Source organism: Miniopterus natalensis, chromosome X, assembly GCF_054644295.1.
Source record: "Miniopterus natalensis isolate mMinNat1 chromosome X, mMinNat1.hap1, whole genome shotgun sequence".
Taxonomy (NCBI): domain Eukaryota; kingdom Metazoa; phylum Chordata; class Mammalia; order Chiroptera; family Miniopteridae; genus Miniopterus; species Miniopterus natalensis.
The window spans coordinates 54,205,801-54,224,303 of NC_142103.1; the positions used below are offsets into that span (position 1 = coordinate 54,205,801).

General features: G+C 45.5%; 1 protein-coding gene across 1 annotated transcript; it reads left to right on the forward strand.

Annotated features, from left to right (window-relative positions):
* Window positions 1–3,657: 3,657 nt before the first annotated feature.
* On the forward strand, window positions 3,658–8,565 carry LOC107534909 (voltage-gated potassium channel KCNC1-like). The gene is made up of 4 exons (XM_016210182.2): window positions 3,658–4,335; window positions 4,606–4,784; window positions 5,397–5,930; window positions 6,165–8,565. Exons 1-4 carry the CDS (start codon window positions 4,200–4,202, stop codon window positions 6,984–6,986), a joined length of 1,671 nt encoding a protein of 556 aa, XP_016065668.2. The 5' UTR covers window positions 3,658–4,199; the 3' UTR covers window positions 6,987–8,565.
* The last annotated feature ends 9,938 nt before the right edge of the window (window positions 8,566–18,503 follow it).

An 18,503-nucleotide genomic window follows, 5' to 3' on the forward strand; every position in this document is an offset into this window, starting at 1 on the left:
TGTTGAAAGGTAGTTAAAATATATGGAATCCTCTCCATGGGTTTAAATGGCTTAGACAATGAGTGTTAGAATCATTCCAACTCCAAAATCAGCATCTCTCTGGAGGGGAGGGACAACTCTAGGGGACAATGGCATCATGTGCTCTGGGCCTGAGAAGAGAGGTAGATGAAAGAGGAAACTGTAGCCTGAGACCTTGGCTTGGGGTGAGTTCTCTTGCTCTGTTCGTAGGAGTTTCAAGCCAACCAGGAAATCAATTTTCAAGATCATTTCATTTAAACATCATTTGGCTGCCTAACTTCTACCCCAATCCACAAAATATGCTTCAGCTCCATGTCTAAGCCCCTGTTACCCCTCAGTGCTCTCCATTTTCCATCCCATTATCAACCTTCCTTTCCTCACCCAGCTTTCTAAGCATGTCCTTTCCTTCTCAGACTGCCAGCAACCAGCTTATTCAGGCCCCCATCCTTTAGATAGATTCCTGGAACTCTAAACCTATTTGGGAGAGGAATGAAGGAAGAGGACTCCTGCCTGATTTGTTGTTGGGCCTCTGCCTGATTTATAGTCATCTGCCCCCAATTTTATTCCAGAACCGAGCTAGGGCCAGGCCTTATTTTCCTAGCAGTCCAACTCCTCCCCAACCTTCTCTTTCTACCCAGGCATCCAGCCATATGCCAGTTGGGGGTCAAGGATGATGGCATATTGGAGGGGCCACGCAGCTGGCCATGGCCTAAAATGCAGCCTTAGGGAGCTTCTTGTTTCCTAAACTTCCAAGAATCTCCATTCCCAGATGAGGCATGCTGTCAGTTCTTGGCAGATGACACAAAACCTGCCTCCCTTTTCCTTTTCTGCCTGAAATGAAACCTCCCTTTCCTCTGACCTACAATGTAGAAGATTCCTATTAGGAGCTTGACCAAGACTTTGGGAGATCAACTAGCTTGCAGTTCTGTGTCCAAAGGGAAGAAAGGCTCAGCTTTTTAACCTCCAAACTAGTTTGTTAAAACCCCTATTGAACGAATCTGCAAATGTCTTCTCTAGTCCTTTACCCTGGATCTTCAGATTTGCATGTTCTGGATAGAGAGGACTGTGTCAGGACCAGGGAACAGCTTTCAGAGCTGGTTTAGAGAAGGAAGGTCTGAATCCCCTCTTCCAAGTCCCTTCAGGAGGAAACTGAACTCTCTGGCTCCCAAGCTGTCTGTTGTCTCCACTCCCCAAACTTCCCTGGTAAAAATGTGTAATAATATATCTGGATCCTGCTTCCTGCCTGCAGAAGGTGTGGCTATATAGATATCCTGTGGATTATTACTGGAAGGTGGCCTCCCTGTTCCCTCATCCTTCATGGGAGAGGGAGAGCAGGGTGTGGCTGGGCATTTCACTTTCGAAGAATGAGGTCGGTAGGTGAAGCTAAGCCTCTTAGCCACTGTGTGGCACCATTTATCCATTTTTCTGTGCAAGACTCATGGGTGGTGGCTGCGTGCAAAGCAAATTGTAAACTTTTCAGTGATTTACTTCTGACTTGATTACTAACTAGTATGATGAAGGTGCTTGGGCAAATATCATGCCCACTGTGAGTTTCAGTTCCTCATCTTGTGGAGTGGGAAGAAACCAGGTGAGTGTACCGCAAAAGTCATGTGAATGGTACAATTTTGGGCTCTTGGGCCACAGAAAGGATGAGTATAGAAAAAAACACAAAGCCCAAGGTTTGTGTGTAGAGTTGGGGGTGAGAAGAATGTGGGTTATGGAAGCAAGAGGACTTTGCAACACATGGACCAAGATTTCTCCTAAGCCTTCCATTGGTGCCAGGAAAAAAATGAGCAAACCATTCATTTGCTGGGTAAACAGTGACTGAACAAAAAATTGGTGCTAGGCACTGTGTGATAGAGGTAAGGCTGCGGTGGTGGGTGGGAGTAAAGTGGTTGGTGGGTGGGACACTAAGGTGAATATACCCCAGAAGGTGGAAAAGTTGATGAGTAAACAAACAACCAGCACACAAGGGAGAATGGAGTCTATGCTAAATAGAACTATAAACTGCTGGGGAGATGGAGAGGGAGGAGGGATAAATTCTGACAGAATGATAAGGAAGGTCTCACAGAGGAAGAAACATTTTAGCTGGGCTTTGAAAGATGAGCAAATTGTGTGTGTGTGTGTGTGTGTGTGTGTGTGTTCTGGAAAAAGAGAGGGCATGAGGGGGAGGAAAGGCAGGCCTTCTTGACAGGAGGAATGGCTTAAGGAAAGTTAAGAGGATGGGTTCATTTATGCTATTTGGGAGGACTTTCCTGGATTATCTGGGTGGGACCAATATCATCACAAGGGTCTTAAGTGGAAGAAGAGGGAGGCAGAGAGGAAGTCAGAGTGATGAGGTGTGAGAAGGACTCAATCCATTGTTTCTAGCTTTGAAATGGAGGAAGGAGGCTAAGAGCAAAAGAATGTAAGTGCCCTCTAGAAGCTGAAAAAAATCAATGAAACATTCTCCCTTAGAACCTTCAGAAAGAAATATAATCCTGCCAATACTTTGATTTTAGTCCATGAGACCCTTGTTAGACTTCTGACCTTCAGACCTGAAAGATAATAATACATTTATGTCATTTTGAGCCACTGAGTATGTGGAAATTCGTTGCAGCAACAATTAGAAAACTAATACAATGGAGAAATGGACACATGCACAATAATGTTTTAGAGAGACAAGTGCTCTAGAATAAAAACCCCACAACACGTTGTAAGAATGCAAAGGACAGGACCTTGTTTTGGGGAGAAGAATTCAAGAAGGTTCCCCCAAAGAGTTGACATTGGAGACAGATGTAGAAGAATAAGTAGCCAATAGATAGCTGGAAGGGATAAGGTAGTCATGAAAGAAACTGGTTGGTTTAGGGAATCAAGAAAGGCTATGGTGGATGAGGGGCAAGACAGGGGAGGGAAAGGGGGTAGGGGAGTGAGAGAGAAAACTGCTGCCTCTACCCTTCTCACTTGGAAAGTGCTGAAGTGTCCAAGTTATTGCTTGCCCTACTTGGCTGATGTAAGAATCAGCCAAGTGGAGTTAAGGCTTACCACAGCTGTGTTTGTCACCACCACCCACTCCAACCCCCATTCTCACTATGAAGTCCACTGAGGGGACCTTCCCCTCCACCAGCCCCAGAGCAAGGCAATGATTTAGGGGGAAGAGGGAAGCCAGGAGCCTGTTTGCATGTTTTGAAATTCTCAATCCAACTCAACCCTGGCTCTGAAAGATGAGCTGAAAAGGAAGAGCTAGGGAGCATGTTAAATTGTGGTAGAAATCCTAATTCCTCCTAGAAATTTCTGGTCTGGTGATGGGAGAGACGCATGGGGGCTGGGCCAAGAGGTGGGGGCTATCTTGGAATTTAGGATCTTCTAAGCCCTTGATTAGTAAACTCTCATCAGTAGCAAAATAGGAGACTGGCCCAATTCTCAAGAGGGGGTGCTGGAGGTGGAGATTGAGAAAGAGGGGGCAGAGGGAATGTGGCTTATCTCAAGGGGCTGGGGATTCTGCCAATCCTGGCACAGACCACAAGCAAGCAGGCTTTTCTCTGAGGCTGCTTGTTCCCCTGCCACTCCCCTTCTCTGATTCCTACTCCCATCCTTGGCACCAGGGCCTCTGGAGAAAAAGGAAGAAAAATGAGTGGGGGTGGGGAAAGGAAAGGAAAAGAAAAAAAAAAATGAGTGGGCAGAAACAGCTGGATACAGCCAAGAGCACATCTGGCCTCCCAGGCTGTCTTCCTCACTTCCCCCTCCCCCACACCCTTTCCTCCTTTTCAGGCCTCTGTTGGGAGGACTGTAGTAGAGCTGGGGGGGAAGGTGGGGAATTAGAGTGGGGGTGGGGGGGAAAAGCTGTTCAAAATATTAACTGGTCGTGTGAGGTGGCCTCTTGGCTGGAACGTGACCACCTAACTTCCTGTTTTTCTTCCAGCTGCCTCCTCCCCTCCCTCTGCTCTGGGCTGGAACTAAGCTAGGGGAGGAAGGAGGAGCAGCAAAGTTGGCCAGGGTCTCTTGTCTGATTCCCTGCAGGCTGGGGGCCAGGAAGGCCTTCCTAAACAAGCAGACGGGAACACATATAGCCCTCGGTCGGATTGTTGCCTCTCAGCACTTGCTCCTCTGGCCGCAGCAGGAACAGGAGGCTCCTGGAAAACCCCAGCTCCTCGCCAGGTCTTCCATGAGCACACCCTGGTCTTGGGGCCTGAGATCTCTCCATGCAGGAGCAGTCAAGAACTCCAGAAGCAGCAGCAATGCCGGCCACACCAGCCGCCCCACTGCCTCAGGCCCCACCGCCCAGCCAGCCGCTGGTCCCTTCACTGCCAGTGTTTGTGGATCATGCAAAACAACCAAGTGAGTGAGGAAGGACTGACTGAGAGGTGGGAGGAGTGGGAGGTGGGGGTGTGAGGTATGATGTTCCCAGACTGGAGGTGGCTCCCTGTGCCCTCATCCTTTTTTGCTCTCAGGGACATACATGGGAGGCCCCAGCCTGTTAGAGGGTATGGGACACTGAACTGTTGATCGGGGTAGGTGTTTTGACCCTCCGTTTTGCCTTTCTGCGCTCCTACCACCTTCTCTCTCTCCTCTGCCCCCCACTCTTTTCTTACCCCTTTCTGTTCCCAGGCAAGGAGCTTATTAAGCCCAAAGCAATTTTAGGGCGCCCAGTAGAGAGACCAACGGATGCTGCTGCTGCTGCTGCTGGTACTGCTGGTGCTTTTGGTGCTGTTGGTGCAGTTGATGCTGCTGATGAGTGCCCGGGACCAGGTGCCAGGGGAGTTGGAGTCAAAAATCATCGATGTCAGGTCTGCCGACCCCCCAGCCAGTTTCTCAAGTCAGGCACTTCCTATTCCTTGTGGAGGCCAAGGGATCTCTAAGGCCCTCCAGCTTCCTCTGTCACTCCCATTTTCACTTCACATTTCCTGCACTTAGCCTCCCTTGGCAGCTTCTCTTTCTACCCACTCTCCCATCCAGCCCCCCACCCCAAATGTTCAAAGTGTTAGAGGATTAAGAGACATCCCCATCTTGCCCATTTAGTCTGCTGTTGCCTGTCTGTGACTCCTCTGCTGTATATCATGGCACAATTGTTCTCTCAGAGTCACCAGGCATCTCCTAAGAGCCCCTGAAAGACATCTGTATCCAGGTTAAGCTGGTTTTTCTCCTGAAATTGCTGAGCCCAGGAGAGACTCTGGCTAGTCACTGTGACTACACCTGAGAGCTGGCTGTCCTCCTGATTCTCGAAGACCCAGGAGGAAGAGACACCTCCAGCTCCCAGCCTGGGGTAGCCTCCCTTGGGTGTCTGGGCTGCCACATCACTTCTGTGGCCCTCAACCCTCTCCCTGCCCTGGCTAAGCCTGGGAGGGGAGAGGAGAGCAGGAGTACCTCATCCTAACCCCTGTCATCCCTCCTCTTGCCAGCGGATCCGAGCCAGCCGAGAAGCAGGCTCACAGTTTGCCATGGAGGGCTTGGATGATAAACTGATCCTGAACGTGGGGGGCATGCGCCACGAGACCTACATCAGCACTGTGCGGGCCTTTCCAGGCACCCGTCTCTACAAGCTGACCGAGCCACCCCCGCCTGGCACCCCAGCTGCTCAGGGTCCACCAGTTCGAGAGTTTTTCTTTGACCGAAATCCTGAACTCTTTGGCTACGTGCTGGGCTACTACCGTACTCGGCAGCTGCACTGCCCTGCCAATGTTTGTCGGGATGTCCTAGAGGAGGAGTTGGCTTATTGGGGCCTGGCAGAAGCGCCGCTGGCACCTTGCTGCTGGCTCAAGCTGAGTGGCAAGGAGACCCGAACCCAGGACTTTTTGTCTTGGGAGGCCTGTGAGAATGCCCACGTGGATGAGCGCCTTTTGCTGAACCCCATCGAAGGCCAGGGACTGCGGAATACTTGGAAGCCATGGCTCTGGGTGCTTCTTGACCAACCCCAGTCTTCCCTAGGGGCCAAGGTAACTTATTAACAGTGTTGTAATGCCATGCTAGACACTCTTACTCCCAAAGGCCCTGCCAAGTTGCCACAATGGCTACACACTTGGCATGGTGCTTGGGCCCTGAATCTATAAACACACAGGACAATTTGATGGGATTCCCAAAAAAGGGAGGCAAAGAAGGGTGGGGTCCAGTTAGAGAAGTGGGGATGGCTGATAAATGGGGGTACTTCTGACATGCCTCTTTTCCCCCAGTGCCTTTCCCTGATCTCCACACTCTTTGCCGTGTGTGCTCTGGTCATCTTCTTCCAGGAGACGGAGGTCCAGCTGGATTACTTCTCTGCCAACTTCACTCCTATAGGACATGGGGTAGGGGTGGGAGGAAACCATCATCAGCAGCAGAACAATGGTCTTGTTTACCGTCGTGCCCCCCACCTACTCTACCTGGAACTGCTCTGTGCCCTTTGGTTTGGAACTGAGCTCTTTGCTCGGGCCATTTCCTGCCCTGATAAGGTGCGCTTCCTGTGTAGCCCTCTCAATCTAGCCGACATTTTCTGTCTATTCCCTGTGCTGGTGGAACTGGTGGTGGGCGACAAGGCTGAACAGCAACCCCGTCTCAGCCTAACACTTGGGGCCATTCGTTCTCTCTATGTCCTCAAGCTGGTTCGTCTCCTGGGCTTCCTTGAAAAGTCCCTGGCTATGAAAGTCCTGGTTCATACCCTTCACTCTTCTTGGAAGGAGGTGTGTGCCTTTCTCCTGATTTGGGTGGCTGAGATCTTATTCTTTGGCTTGCTCTTCCTCTATGGGGAGCTCTTGGGCATGTCCACCCCAGGTCAGGGTGAACCCCACTTTGGAGACATCTTTACTTGTCTCTGGTGGACTGTGATAACTCTCACCACCGTTGGCTATGGAGATGTCTATCCCCTCTCTTCTCTGGGCCAGCTCACTGCTGCTGTCACAGCCACTGTGGGCATGTGCACTGGTGTCTTGCTGGTGCCCGTGCTCTTGGTCCGTTTCCAACGCTATTATGCTGTAGCCTTGGCCCGCCAGAAACTAAGGCCCAGTGGCATCCTGTAATGGGCCCATTAGTCAAGAGAGGTGGACCCCACCTTCCATTCCTTCCTCTTGCCAGTTTTTGGTTACAAGATAAGGATTTCTGGCCTTGGATTTGGCAAAGAATCCTTCAAGAGTAGTCCCAGGTCATGGCAATCTCTTCTAGTCAGTATTAGCTAGCCATGGCCTGAAGGTTGGACTCCTCCCCATTATCAGGTGGGAATCCTGAAGGAAAGAGCTTAGGGGCAAGGCCAGCTAGGCCTCAGCTTGCCCCTGCCCCACTCTAGGCCTTTCTCTTTATCCTAAAGTGACCAGGAATGATAGAAGATAGTTCTTCCTGGATTGGTGCTATATCCCCCCTCTCAACAAGTTCTCCCCTCCTATCCCATCATCCCTGTCCTTCTTCCCCCCAACTAGACCATAGTTTAGATGGGGGACTTTTAAGTGATGGTAGCAATAAGATATATTTTTTAATATATCTTTATTGATTTCAGAGAAGCAGTGAGAGGGAGGGAGAGAGAGAGAAACATCAATGATGAGAGAGTCATTGATTGGCTGCCTCCTGCATGCCCCCCACTGGGGATTGAGCCCAAAACCTGGCCATGTACCCTGACCAGGAATCGAACTTCGATCTCCTGGATCATAGATCAATGCTTAACCACTGAGTCACGCCAGTCGGACCAAGATATTAATATCAGTCACCTATGGATATCAGTGATGATTGGCTGTGGGTATTGATAGCAACTGTGGATATCTGATAGCAACTGGTTATGACTATTGATGGCAGTCAGTATCAGAAGCGCCCAGGCATAGCCAGATTGTAGCACTGATCTCCATACTAGTCTTGGGACAAATGCTCCTTAGAGCCATAAGGAGGCCTTTGAGATTCTCAGAGACTCTAAACAGATGCAGGTCAGCCAGGTCTGAACCCGGGAAAGCACTCTAATTCCATGACCTTCTCTTTATCCCATTGTATCTTTCCCCACTCCTTCCCTCTTTTCCCATCTCTGTGATTTTTTTTCATAATATTTTAAATATAGTATTAACCACATTATATTAGTCAATATTAGCCACGCTACAATAACAATATGTAGTCACTAATAGACATGAAATATTATTGCCACACATTGCATAAACGGGATTGAGGAAATTGAATTTGTTAGCCAGAATAGGCAAGTGATTTCCTCTTCCAGATTTTTTTAAACATATTTTTTATATACTCATTTACAATTTTTTTAAATTTTTTCCAAACACTTTTCAGTACCCACAAAGGGGTCTACCTCCAACCCTTGCTGCTATTGAATATTCCCTCCTTTCTACATCATCTTCTCCTCCACTTGTCCTCCTTCTTCTACTACCTGCATGCTCTTCACTCCTGGCTTTTCCTGTAGTGCCAACAACCATGTATCTCTCCTGGAACTGGCTTCTGGGAGGGAGAGAAGGGATCTCCTCAAGTCTGACTTCAAGTGAAGCCACTGGGGTGTACGAGGAAGTGCTCCAGACAACTGGGCTGAGCAGGGAGGTTTAATTGAATTCTCACTGTTGCTGAAGCTGTGAGCATAATTCTGTTTACAAAACTTTTAAATAAAATATCCTTTGAATTCTCCATTCCAGAGTCTATCTGTGATTTGGGGGTAGAGGCTTATGGACATCAGCAGGGATAGGGGTGGTGTAATAAACTAATGACAAGATGTGTGGAAAAATTATTTGATAGAGTAAAAACAATTTGCTATATTTATTGCATCTGTTCCTCAGAATAAACTATTATTACACACCTTGACAAGAGAAGAACTTTTTTTTTTTTTTTTTTTGGTAGGAACAGGGTGGGGCGGTGAAGGAGGCAGACCCAGGAGTTGAGGAAATGAAATAGAAGGCTGCCTGTCCTGTTTAGGGCATAGTGGTGGAAACCTTGGGCACTTATTAGAGGTGGGAGCTTGTGTGAGGAGAGGTTTCCATTTAAGAAACATGGAAAGAAGATCAAGATTATGGTGAAACGTCAAAGACAACCTCTACCTTCTCACTGCCTAGAAGTGGAAGATGTTGGAACAATTTGCTGTTTTCAGAGACTATTCTAGTCCACTGCCCTTAAGTTAAAAATGGGAAAAAGTAGGTGTAGTGAAGGGAGAGGATTTTCCCAAGGGTACACAGAAGTAGTAGCAGAGCTGGGAGTTCTATCACTTCAGAGAACTACTGTATCAATCTTTGTTAACTCACCAGCATCAGAAGTAGATGATTATTATTTCCAACCAAAAATAAAAATGGCTAGCCCTGGCCACTGTGGCTCGGTTGGTTGGAGCATAGCCCTGTGCACCAAAAGGTGGTGGGTTTGATTCCAGGTCAGGGCACATACCCAGGTTCCAGGTTTAGGCCCCTGTTGAGGTGCATGCAGGAGGCAACTGATCGATAGTTCTCTCTCACATAAATGTTTCTCTCTCTCTCTCTCTCTCTCTCTCTAAAATAAAAAAATAAGTAAACACGACTGTACCCTGTTGCAGGAATCAGCAGTGGTCGAGTGGGATGAGTGAATGGGGGTAGGGCTAGGTGGTTATGGAGAGCTTTGAAAGCTTAAATTAGTAGGGTGGGACCTTACAGTTGAAAGGACTTAAGGGAATAGCTGGGCCCTATTTGAGCAGAGTGAGAATGTCACAGAACATTATAAAAAGAACCAGATAGAAAGAATGTCAAGGCCGGGAGAAGCCTGGGAGCTCATTGAATCCAACCTCCTCTTGTTTCAGGTGGGGAAACTGAGGCCCAGAGAGAGGCTGTAACTTGACCTGGGTTATACAGTGAGTCAGGAGCAGCCATCTCTGTCACACAATAAAGAACAATGTTTTCCCCTTTGTATTTGGGTTGGATGGTCAGATATTTTAACCAAGAAAGAGAGAAGGAATAGGGGAGTATAGAGTTTCATGACCTGACTAATACATCTACAATGAATCATTATAGAATAACAGTGATGAAAGGCTTAGTATATGCCTATTTCTGTAACAGAACCCTATATTTGCATCTCTCTTAAGCCTCTAACAAGTAATGCCCTGCAAGAATGAGTCCACAGATTGCCCCAAATTTAGTGATACTCCAAGACTGAGTCAACAAATCCCCTAGACTTTAGGACCTTTCCTGAATACTGAGCATTCCCCAGTATTTATTCTTCTCATAATTTAGGTTCTCACCTCCATACTAAGGTCATACTGGGTATTTTGCTTAGGCATGAATTTCTTCTACTCTGAGGAGGGTAGGGAGTAGATGAGGATCCTGAAAAACACTTTAATTTGAGCAGTTCCTTCCATGTGTTATGAATAGTTCTTTGCTCGCATGTGAAAACTTCTCAGTTACGAAACTAACTAATTTTCATATTCACCTTCAGAGCACAATCACACTCCATCCTCAAACATTCATTCACATCCCCCCAAATGTGTGAGAAAATTATTTGATAAAGTAGAAAACATTATTTTACTTACTTTACCTATGGCAGAGATCCCACTGACCATGAGCTCTGTATAGGCCTGGACAGTCTCTTGTTACTGATGACTGGGAAGGAAAGTGCAATATCCCAACACATACTACTACCTGGATCCCTCTCATTAGGAAGAGGCTGGGAAGTCTGTGCACCAACCTTAGTCTATGTGTCTGATCCTATCTGGTGAAGCATCCAGTTGTTCCTCTGTGTTCCACTCTTGCCTCAACTGCTGTATAGGTTGGCCTGCACTTTCAGGTCAGACCTATAGAGGGCAACAACTGTTAGATTATGAGAAATTATTCTGGGCGTGGCCTCCCCTTCACTTCCTTTTTCAGTGCTTGTAAAATTCTAGAACCACAGGCTGTTATAATCAGATGGTATGTTTAAATAACTTATATTTGGATTCCCTTATGGTACAGATAGGGAAACTGAGGCCCAGAAAAAGGATGAGACCAGTCTAAACTCAGACAATGATTTATTCTGTGGCAGTTAGGTCTAGAACTCAGATTTCCTTAATCCCAGTCCAAAACTCTTGAAACACAGTGCTAAGCATCTAATGCAAATACTTCATTTTATAGTAGCAGAAACCGAGGCCCAGGAAAAAACTTGCTTAAGTTGTTGTGACAGAGCTAAGACTCAAACCCAGGTATTCTAAATCTAGGACCCTTGAAAGATAATGTTAGGCATCTGAATCATTCTGTATATTGCAGATGTAAAGTGCTCAAAGAGGGAATGCAATTTGCCTGAAGTCACAGAGTAAATAAGTTACAATCACAAATAGAGCCCAAGGCTGGATATAGAACTGTGACTGAATAAAATTTGGGGATTCTAACTTCTCATTTCTCAGAAATCCCAATGGCTTTGGGACTTGGTATCTCAGAATTAAATAGTGGAGGGGTGCAGTCCTTGCTTAAGATGGCTGTTTAGCTCTAAGGAGGCTGGAATTTGGGGTTTGGGGCACAGTGTGTATGTGTCTGGGGGGGCGTGGCTCTGTGCACTCCTGTTCTGGCCCCCTTCAAAAAAATAAAAAGAACTTTTAAGAAAGGCTCACCTCATTTATCCCCTTTCAAATCTACTGGCTTTGAGAGTGAGAGGATGACTCACTGGGTGCCCACAGTAGCAGAGAACATAATTGCTAGCTGGGACATCACCATAGCACCCAGCCATCACATTTGCTTAGGGCTGTCTTGTTTTTGTCAAAGCTCTTTCCTATCCTTTATTATTATTATTATTATTATTATTATTATTGTTGTTGTTGTTGTTGTTAATATTATTATTATTATTATTATTTTATTGCAACTGATTCAAGCTCTAGGGAGCCAGATGAGGCAGATACCATTAATCCTTTTACAAAGAAGAAATGGATTTATGGGGGTTGGATTTATGGATTTATGGATTAATGGTGATAAGGGAACTCTTGACTGAGCAAGTTTACCATATACTAAGACTAAATCCCCTCATCCTTTGATTTCCAAGCTTCTGGAGTATGCCTTATACATATCCAGAGTCCCAGAGGAAGCATCAGTGTCCCCCAAGTGCCCTGATGGCAGCTCCCTCCCTCATTTATTCATCATTGAGCTGGAGCCAAACACTCTATTGGGCTTTCATTGGAGACAAAGGAGACCTCGTTTCTGTCCTTGAGTGTTCCCAATCTAGATACCTATGGAGTCTCCACCTCAACCATCAATAGTCCTCAGTCTTCTCTTCTAGCAAAATGCTCTTGAAAAGTGCCTTTCAACTGATGGTGCTGAATCAATTTTATAATCTTTTCAGAGCACTTTATTATGAGTCAAGAGACCAGTATAGTTTCAATTTTTTCATTACTTGGCTGTGCAGTAGTAGGCCATTCCTTTCCTGTCTGTGAGCCGCAGTTTTCACATCTATAAAATGATGTGGCAGGAGAGTTGAAAAGGTGAATTTATGGTTGTAAAGAATCTCTAGCTCAGATCATCTAAGAGATGGACAACATTTGTGATCTGTGAGCGCTGCCTTCTCTTTTGGTGAAAGGCTGGAGGGTAGGAGCCAGTTGGCCTTGTTATGAGGCCCTTCATTTTTCTGCCTTCCTCCTTAGCTCTGTGAGCCCTTTCTAAGGGGAGGGGCGGGGGCGGTTGATCTTCCTGAGACCCTCAGAGGGACATCAGTTCTGCCTCTACTCACCAACCACACTTAGGAAGCATCAGAGCTATTTTGGGTTGGAAGCTATTCAACCAGATTCACACCCTAGGACTGGAAGTGGGGCAGAGACAGTGAGCTAGAATCAGAGACAGATGTAGAAGAGAGAGAGGTTGAAAGGAAAAAGGAGAAAGACAGACTAAGAGGGAAGACAGAAAAGATAGAGAGGGAGAATGGGAGAGGGAGCAGAAGGAAGGAAGAAAGAGGGGGAAGAAGGAAGAGAAAGAGGGAGAAAGAGAGAGAGAGACAGGAAGAGGCAGAAAAACAGAGAAAGAGACAGAAGAGATTTGGAAGGAGACAAAGAAAGATGAGAGAGACAGCAGAGAGGAGAGAGAAAGAATGATGATAGTGGACATACTTATTACCAGATGTACTCATGGGAAGAGCTGCAAAAACCCTGCATCTTACAATAATAAAATCAAGAACTGGAAGGATCTTTGAAAAAACTATGGCCAGAGAGGGGTTGAGACTTGCTCATGGTCACAAAAAAGCTAGTAACAATGCCAGCACTCAAATCCATGACTAGAATAAGATAGCTCAAACGAGGCTCTCCTGAGACTTCAGAGGACTGGGCTTTGTAAGTCTGTCTTTGCAAGACTATGGGCAATGGAGCAATACAAGAAGAGTGCCAGCCCGTTGTCTGCCCCAGAGGAGGCACTAGCATCAGGAAGTTCCACTTTATCCTCCATCAGCTCTCCTCTGTGCACCAAGACACGCATACCTGTGAAGGCTGACTGGGGTAAGTTCACTTCTCTAACATAGTACCTTTAATAGATTAGACAAAGGCTTCATGGAGGAGGTAATTTTTGGGTTGGGCCTTGAAGGATGAGAACATAAATTTTTTTTTTAATGTCAAAGATGTAGTCATCCTTCTAAAAAATTCAAATAACACAGGTAAATTTAAAGTGGGTAGGATTTTGATAGGTGCAAAAGGGAGTGGTTCTAGCTCAAGGGAATAGCACAGGGGGCAGGAAAGTGTGGGGTGGGCATGGGTAGGGAGAGGGTAGAGGACATAAGCAGGGCAAGAGGTGGCCAGAGCAGAGGGCATAAACAGGGGCAAGGAGCCCCAGGTATTATTTACCCCATGAATGTCGGGTGTCTGGGTTGGTTTGTGCTGACAGTGGAAAGGAAAGGAAGGATTCTGAGCAGGGATGAAGCAAGAACAGGGCTGAGCTCTAGAATGATTCCCTCTGGCAGGCAGCCTCATGGAAGATGTATTGGTGGAAAGATACTGACATCCGGGAGCCCTGATCAATGATCTTTGCTATAGTACAGACAACAAATCAGTAACAGGAGTCCGAAGTTGTAAAGTGGGAGTGGGTATGGATGTGGCAGGGTATAGGGTGGTTTTCTAAAGCTTCTATAGAAAAAAAAATTCTCTATAGTATTTGAATTATGATAATTAGGAGGAGGAAGTAGAAAGATGAGCGGGGGTCAGAAAGTAGACCCCCCTAGAACTCCCAGATAGATAGCTGTCTTTTTCTAGCTTCTGGTTGGAATGTGTGTGTGTGTGTTTCCGTGCTTTAGTGGCTCTGAGTGTGTGCATGTGTGTTACTTTGTGTTTCTCAATGTATGTGTGCAGCCTCCTGCATCTGCATATGGATGAGTGTCTCCAGGCATCTAAATGCATTTATATTATCTATGTGTATTTCATCTAATCCATGCTGTGGTTAAATTGATTGGCTAACAGAATGACTTCACATTGCCTTGTGCATCTTTGGGTGCAGTAATAAGCATCATTTTCCCTAAACGTGTATCTGAATTCTATTTGCTAATCTATGTTGTGATGAACTTGATTGGTTAAAACAGCTATTTCAAATTGCCTGTGCTTCATGGCACAGCTATGGCTTGAAATACAATTACTGCTGGCTGCAGAAATTACCATAATGCGTTTGGCTTGATTTTCCAGACAGTAATTTAGGACCTCACCACTTCTCCATGCAAATCTACCCAGTTAAATGAGACCAGAATTTGGAAACGTTTTTGCAAACAGAACTTTGGCCCAATGAGAGCTCTCTGCTGCCTTGGAAAGGGAGTGGGGAGGAAGTTGCAGCTCTGAAAGACCCCAGACCCCTGATTATGGTTTAATTCTGCCTAGAGACAGAGGTATGGGTTCCACATTGTCTTTAGATCGCCTATAGAATTCAGACCATCTCATTTTCTTTCTGTTTCAACCTGTAAAGTGGAGAGTGTTTTCATCATGCTTTCTTCTCATTCCCAGGAGCCACCAGCTCTAACAAGCACAGTTGGCTCTCAATAAATATCTGTTGCCTTTAACTGAATTATGGCTGTCTCAGCCAAGGTCCAAAGTAAAGGAGGAATTTATGTAAGCTCTCAAAGAGAATTATAGCTTGAACCTTGGTTTCTGAATTTCCTGTCAAGAGCTCTTGCAACTATATCATTCTGCCTCAGTTCAGACCCCTAGCAGCAGATGGCTTATGCTGCACTGACCATTTGTGTGACTAGGACCAGTCCTTTTTATCTCTCTGAGCCTCACTGCTCTCATCTACACCATGGAAAGATTAGGCCACAAGGTCTTGAAAGTGCCCTTACAGTTCTATTTCTAGGACTTTGTGACCAACACTAATAACAAACCTGTATGCTCTTGGGTGGAGAGGAATCAGTTAGGGCTTATCTCCGAGGCTGTGCCATATACCCTTTGTCCTCTTCTGACTCAAAATCTCTGTTAAAATAAGTAAAATAACTTTTCCGGTTTGGGAAATCTTGCCCTGGCCCATAAGCCACTGGGCCTCTGGGAAGTGGGATGGCATGTCCGGCATGCAGCCTCCAATGCCTTATAGGGCTAGAAGGGCCTAACTGACTCGCTGGGCAGGCTGGGAGAAATTCTCCAGTTCTGGAGGATCTAACCCTGAGAGCCACTGCCACTCAGCCTTGGGCATGTTGGCAGACTGAGCTAAACCAGTGTGTTCTGGAAAGGCCAGGAATGATGTCATGGGACGCTTTGGGCTGCAACAACAGGAAACCACTGAGTGTTTACATTGGCTAGCAGAGCCCAAGCGGCCTGTTTTTTTCTTCACTTCCTCAGTCTGTCTGTTTCCTCTGATTCAAATACTATGAAGAGGGACTCACTGCCCAGACCAGGGAAAGCGGAAGGGAGGCTCCCAGGAGAAACAGCCTCCTTTCCAGTACAGAGGGCCAGATGATTGGGAGGGAAGGCCAGCTTTACTCTAGCTGGGGCCTTGCCAAGGTCAGACCTTAGGGTAGGGAAAGCAAGGTAGTTAGGAGATGCTTTGAGTACTACAGCTCCACAGAAAATAACTTCAGAATTTTTGTTAAGACTGAAGTTCTAAGCCTGAAAGCCATCTTGGTCATTTCCTTAAATCAAATCAGTCACCAAGTCTTATGAATTCAATGTAATTCAATCCTTTTAATCAACAATGGATTTGTGTGCAAAGTGCTGTGTAGTACTGTGTATGTGTCTGTGTAGGTAGGTAATACAGGCAGTGGTGGGATACAAAGATGAAAAAGATAGTTATTACCCTCAAGGAATTGATAATAGAGTGACAGTGGGATGTCTTTCATTTGTTCTGTTGTTTTTATCTCCAAGGTCATTGCCTCAGTTCAAGACCCTCTTTACTTGCCACCTGTATGCAACAGTCTCTTAATGGGTCTCCATGTTTTCAGTCTTTCTCCCTCCCATGCCTCCTTCATAATTATACTGGAATGACTGATCTATCTCTTCAGTCCCACTCTCTCCCATCAAGACTCCTAGGCAGCATGACAGGGTGGCTCAGAATATGGTCTTGGTGCCAAGCAGAACTGGGTTTGAATGCTTATCTTACCACTTGCTATTGGCTGTCTGAAAGTGGGCAGTGGCTTTGCCTTTCCAAATTTCTACTTCTCTAGCCTCAGTTTTTTCTTTCTTTGGCAAAATGAAGATAGTAACTACCTCACAGGGAGGGCTGTTGTGAGAATTAAATGAAATTATGTATGGTGCCCAGTGCAGAGTTAGCAGTTGATAAATTGCAGCTCTAATAACTACCCTTCAGATGTGCCATGTCCTCTTCTATTTTAACTCCTTGTTGCCATCTGAAATAAGAGCTTTTCCCTTAAAGAGTATGGCAACTGGTAGGGCAGAAACACAATCTAGAGCAGTGCGATCACCTTACTGAGGCCAATGAGGGGAAATAATGTGCCCAAGGTTACACAAGAAATGAATTTCAGAATTATGGCTAGAACTACTACTACAACTAGAAGAAAGACTCTCCAGAATCTGAGCCTAGTGATGGTTTCAGTGCACCCTGCTGAAATCACAATAACACCAACTGTTAGACAAAACCTTGAGCCCTTAAGATTCATCAACTGGTAATGTTATTTTAATTTGAGTGTGTGGACCCACAGTATTAACTCATTTCATCTTTATGATAACTCTTTAAGGTAAGTACTATTATTAAGCCCAATTAATAGATGAAAAGATAGGCTATGTCATTTGGCTAATGTCATACAGCTGGAAATGACAGATGCAGGATATGAATCTAAATGGCCTGACTCCAAGCTGATGAACACTTGAAATGGGGTTTACTGTGACTAAGGAACTTAATTTTTAATATGATTTATTTGAATGAATCTAAAGTTAAAGTTTAATAGCCACTTGAAGCTAGTGGCTACCATGTTGGACAGAGAAATATATAAATCATATCTAATAAACTTTTGTGCCATGACTGCCCCGCACAGTACACAACACATGTTATGTTCAAATTCAGCTAAGTTAGAAAGCTCTTGAGATTTATGCAAGATGGGAGTCTACACTATGGGAGTCACAGTCAGTAGGAACAGAAGGGGACATATTTGAGAAATAATTATCATTATCATCATCATCATCACCATTTTCATAGATAGCTAACAGGTAATAAATACTCACTATGTGCTAGGCAACTGTTTTAAGTGCTCTATCTGGATTAATTCATTTGTGCCTCGCAACAACCTTATAATTAGGTATAGGTACTATTATCATCACTCCCATTTTGTAGGTGAAGGCAATGAGGCACAGAAAGTTTAAGTGACTAGTAAATTTCAGAGCTAGGATATAATCCAAGGAAAGCTGGTTTCAGAATCCAATCTCTTAACCATTACTCTATACTGTGCAGAATTTAGCATCTGTGGGACTCAGTGTTGGGTTAGATATGGGGACTAAAAGCAGTCAAAGATAAATATGTGTTCCTTGGTCAGGGAACTCTGGCTGTACAGTAGGATATTCATGCAACTAGGACACACTGGAGCAGAGGAACAGATATACAGGAAGCAATATGAAGACTTTGGTTTGGTTCATGGTAGGGTTGTGGTGCATGTGGGACTTCCAGTAGATGGCTGAACATGTGGGTTTGGAGCTCAGAGGAGAGTGCAGTGTTAGAGACAGAACTGTTGGAAGGCATCAGAATAATAATGGTAACTGAAGTCACAGAAATAGATTGTGATCTCCCGGGGACATGTGTGTTGTTAACAGAGGTCAAAAAACACCATGTGTCAACATGAAGGAGAGATTCTCTGATGGTGGAATTTAATGTAGAATATATAGACTCCTTTTGAAGATTGCTGCAGATCAGCAAGAAGTAAAAGGAGCAAGGGCTGAATCTTTTCTCCTGCTAGGGAACCTTTCCTGGTTTCCCCCAGTGGTTTTTACCTCAGACTATGGCTCCACCATCAACACAACTGGACAAACCCTAAACCTGGGGGTCATCTCTGACCTTTCCATCTCCTTCTCCTCTCATATAGAATGTATTATTAAGGTCTGTTGACTCTTTTTTTCAAAATATATCCTGAACCTGACCTCTTTTCCCCACCTCTACCACAACTGCCTTGGTCCAAGCTAGGATACTTTTTTTTTGCCTATATGACTGAAGTAGCCTCCTTCCTGGTCTTCTTGCTTCCATCCTTTCCTCCTTATAGTC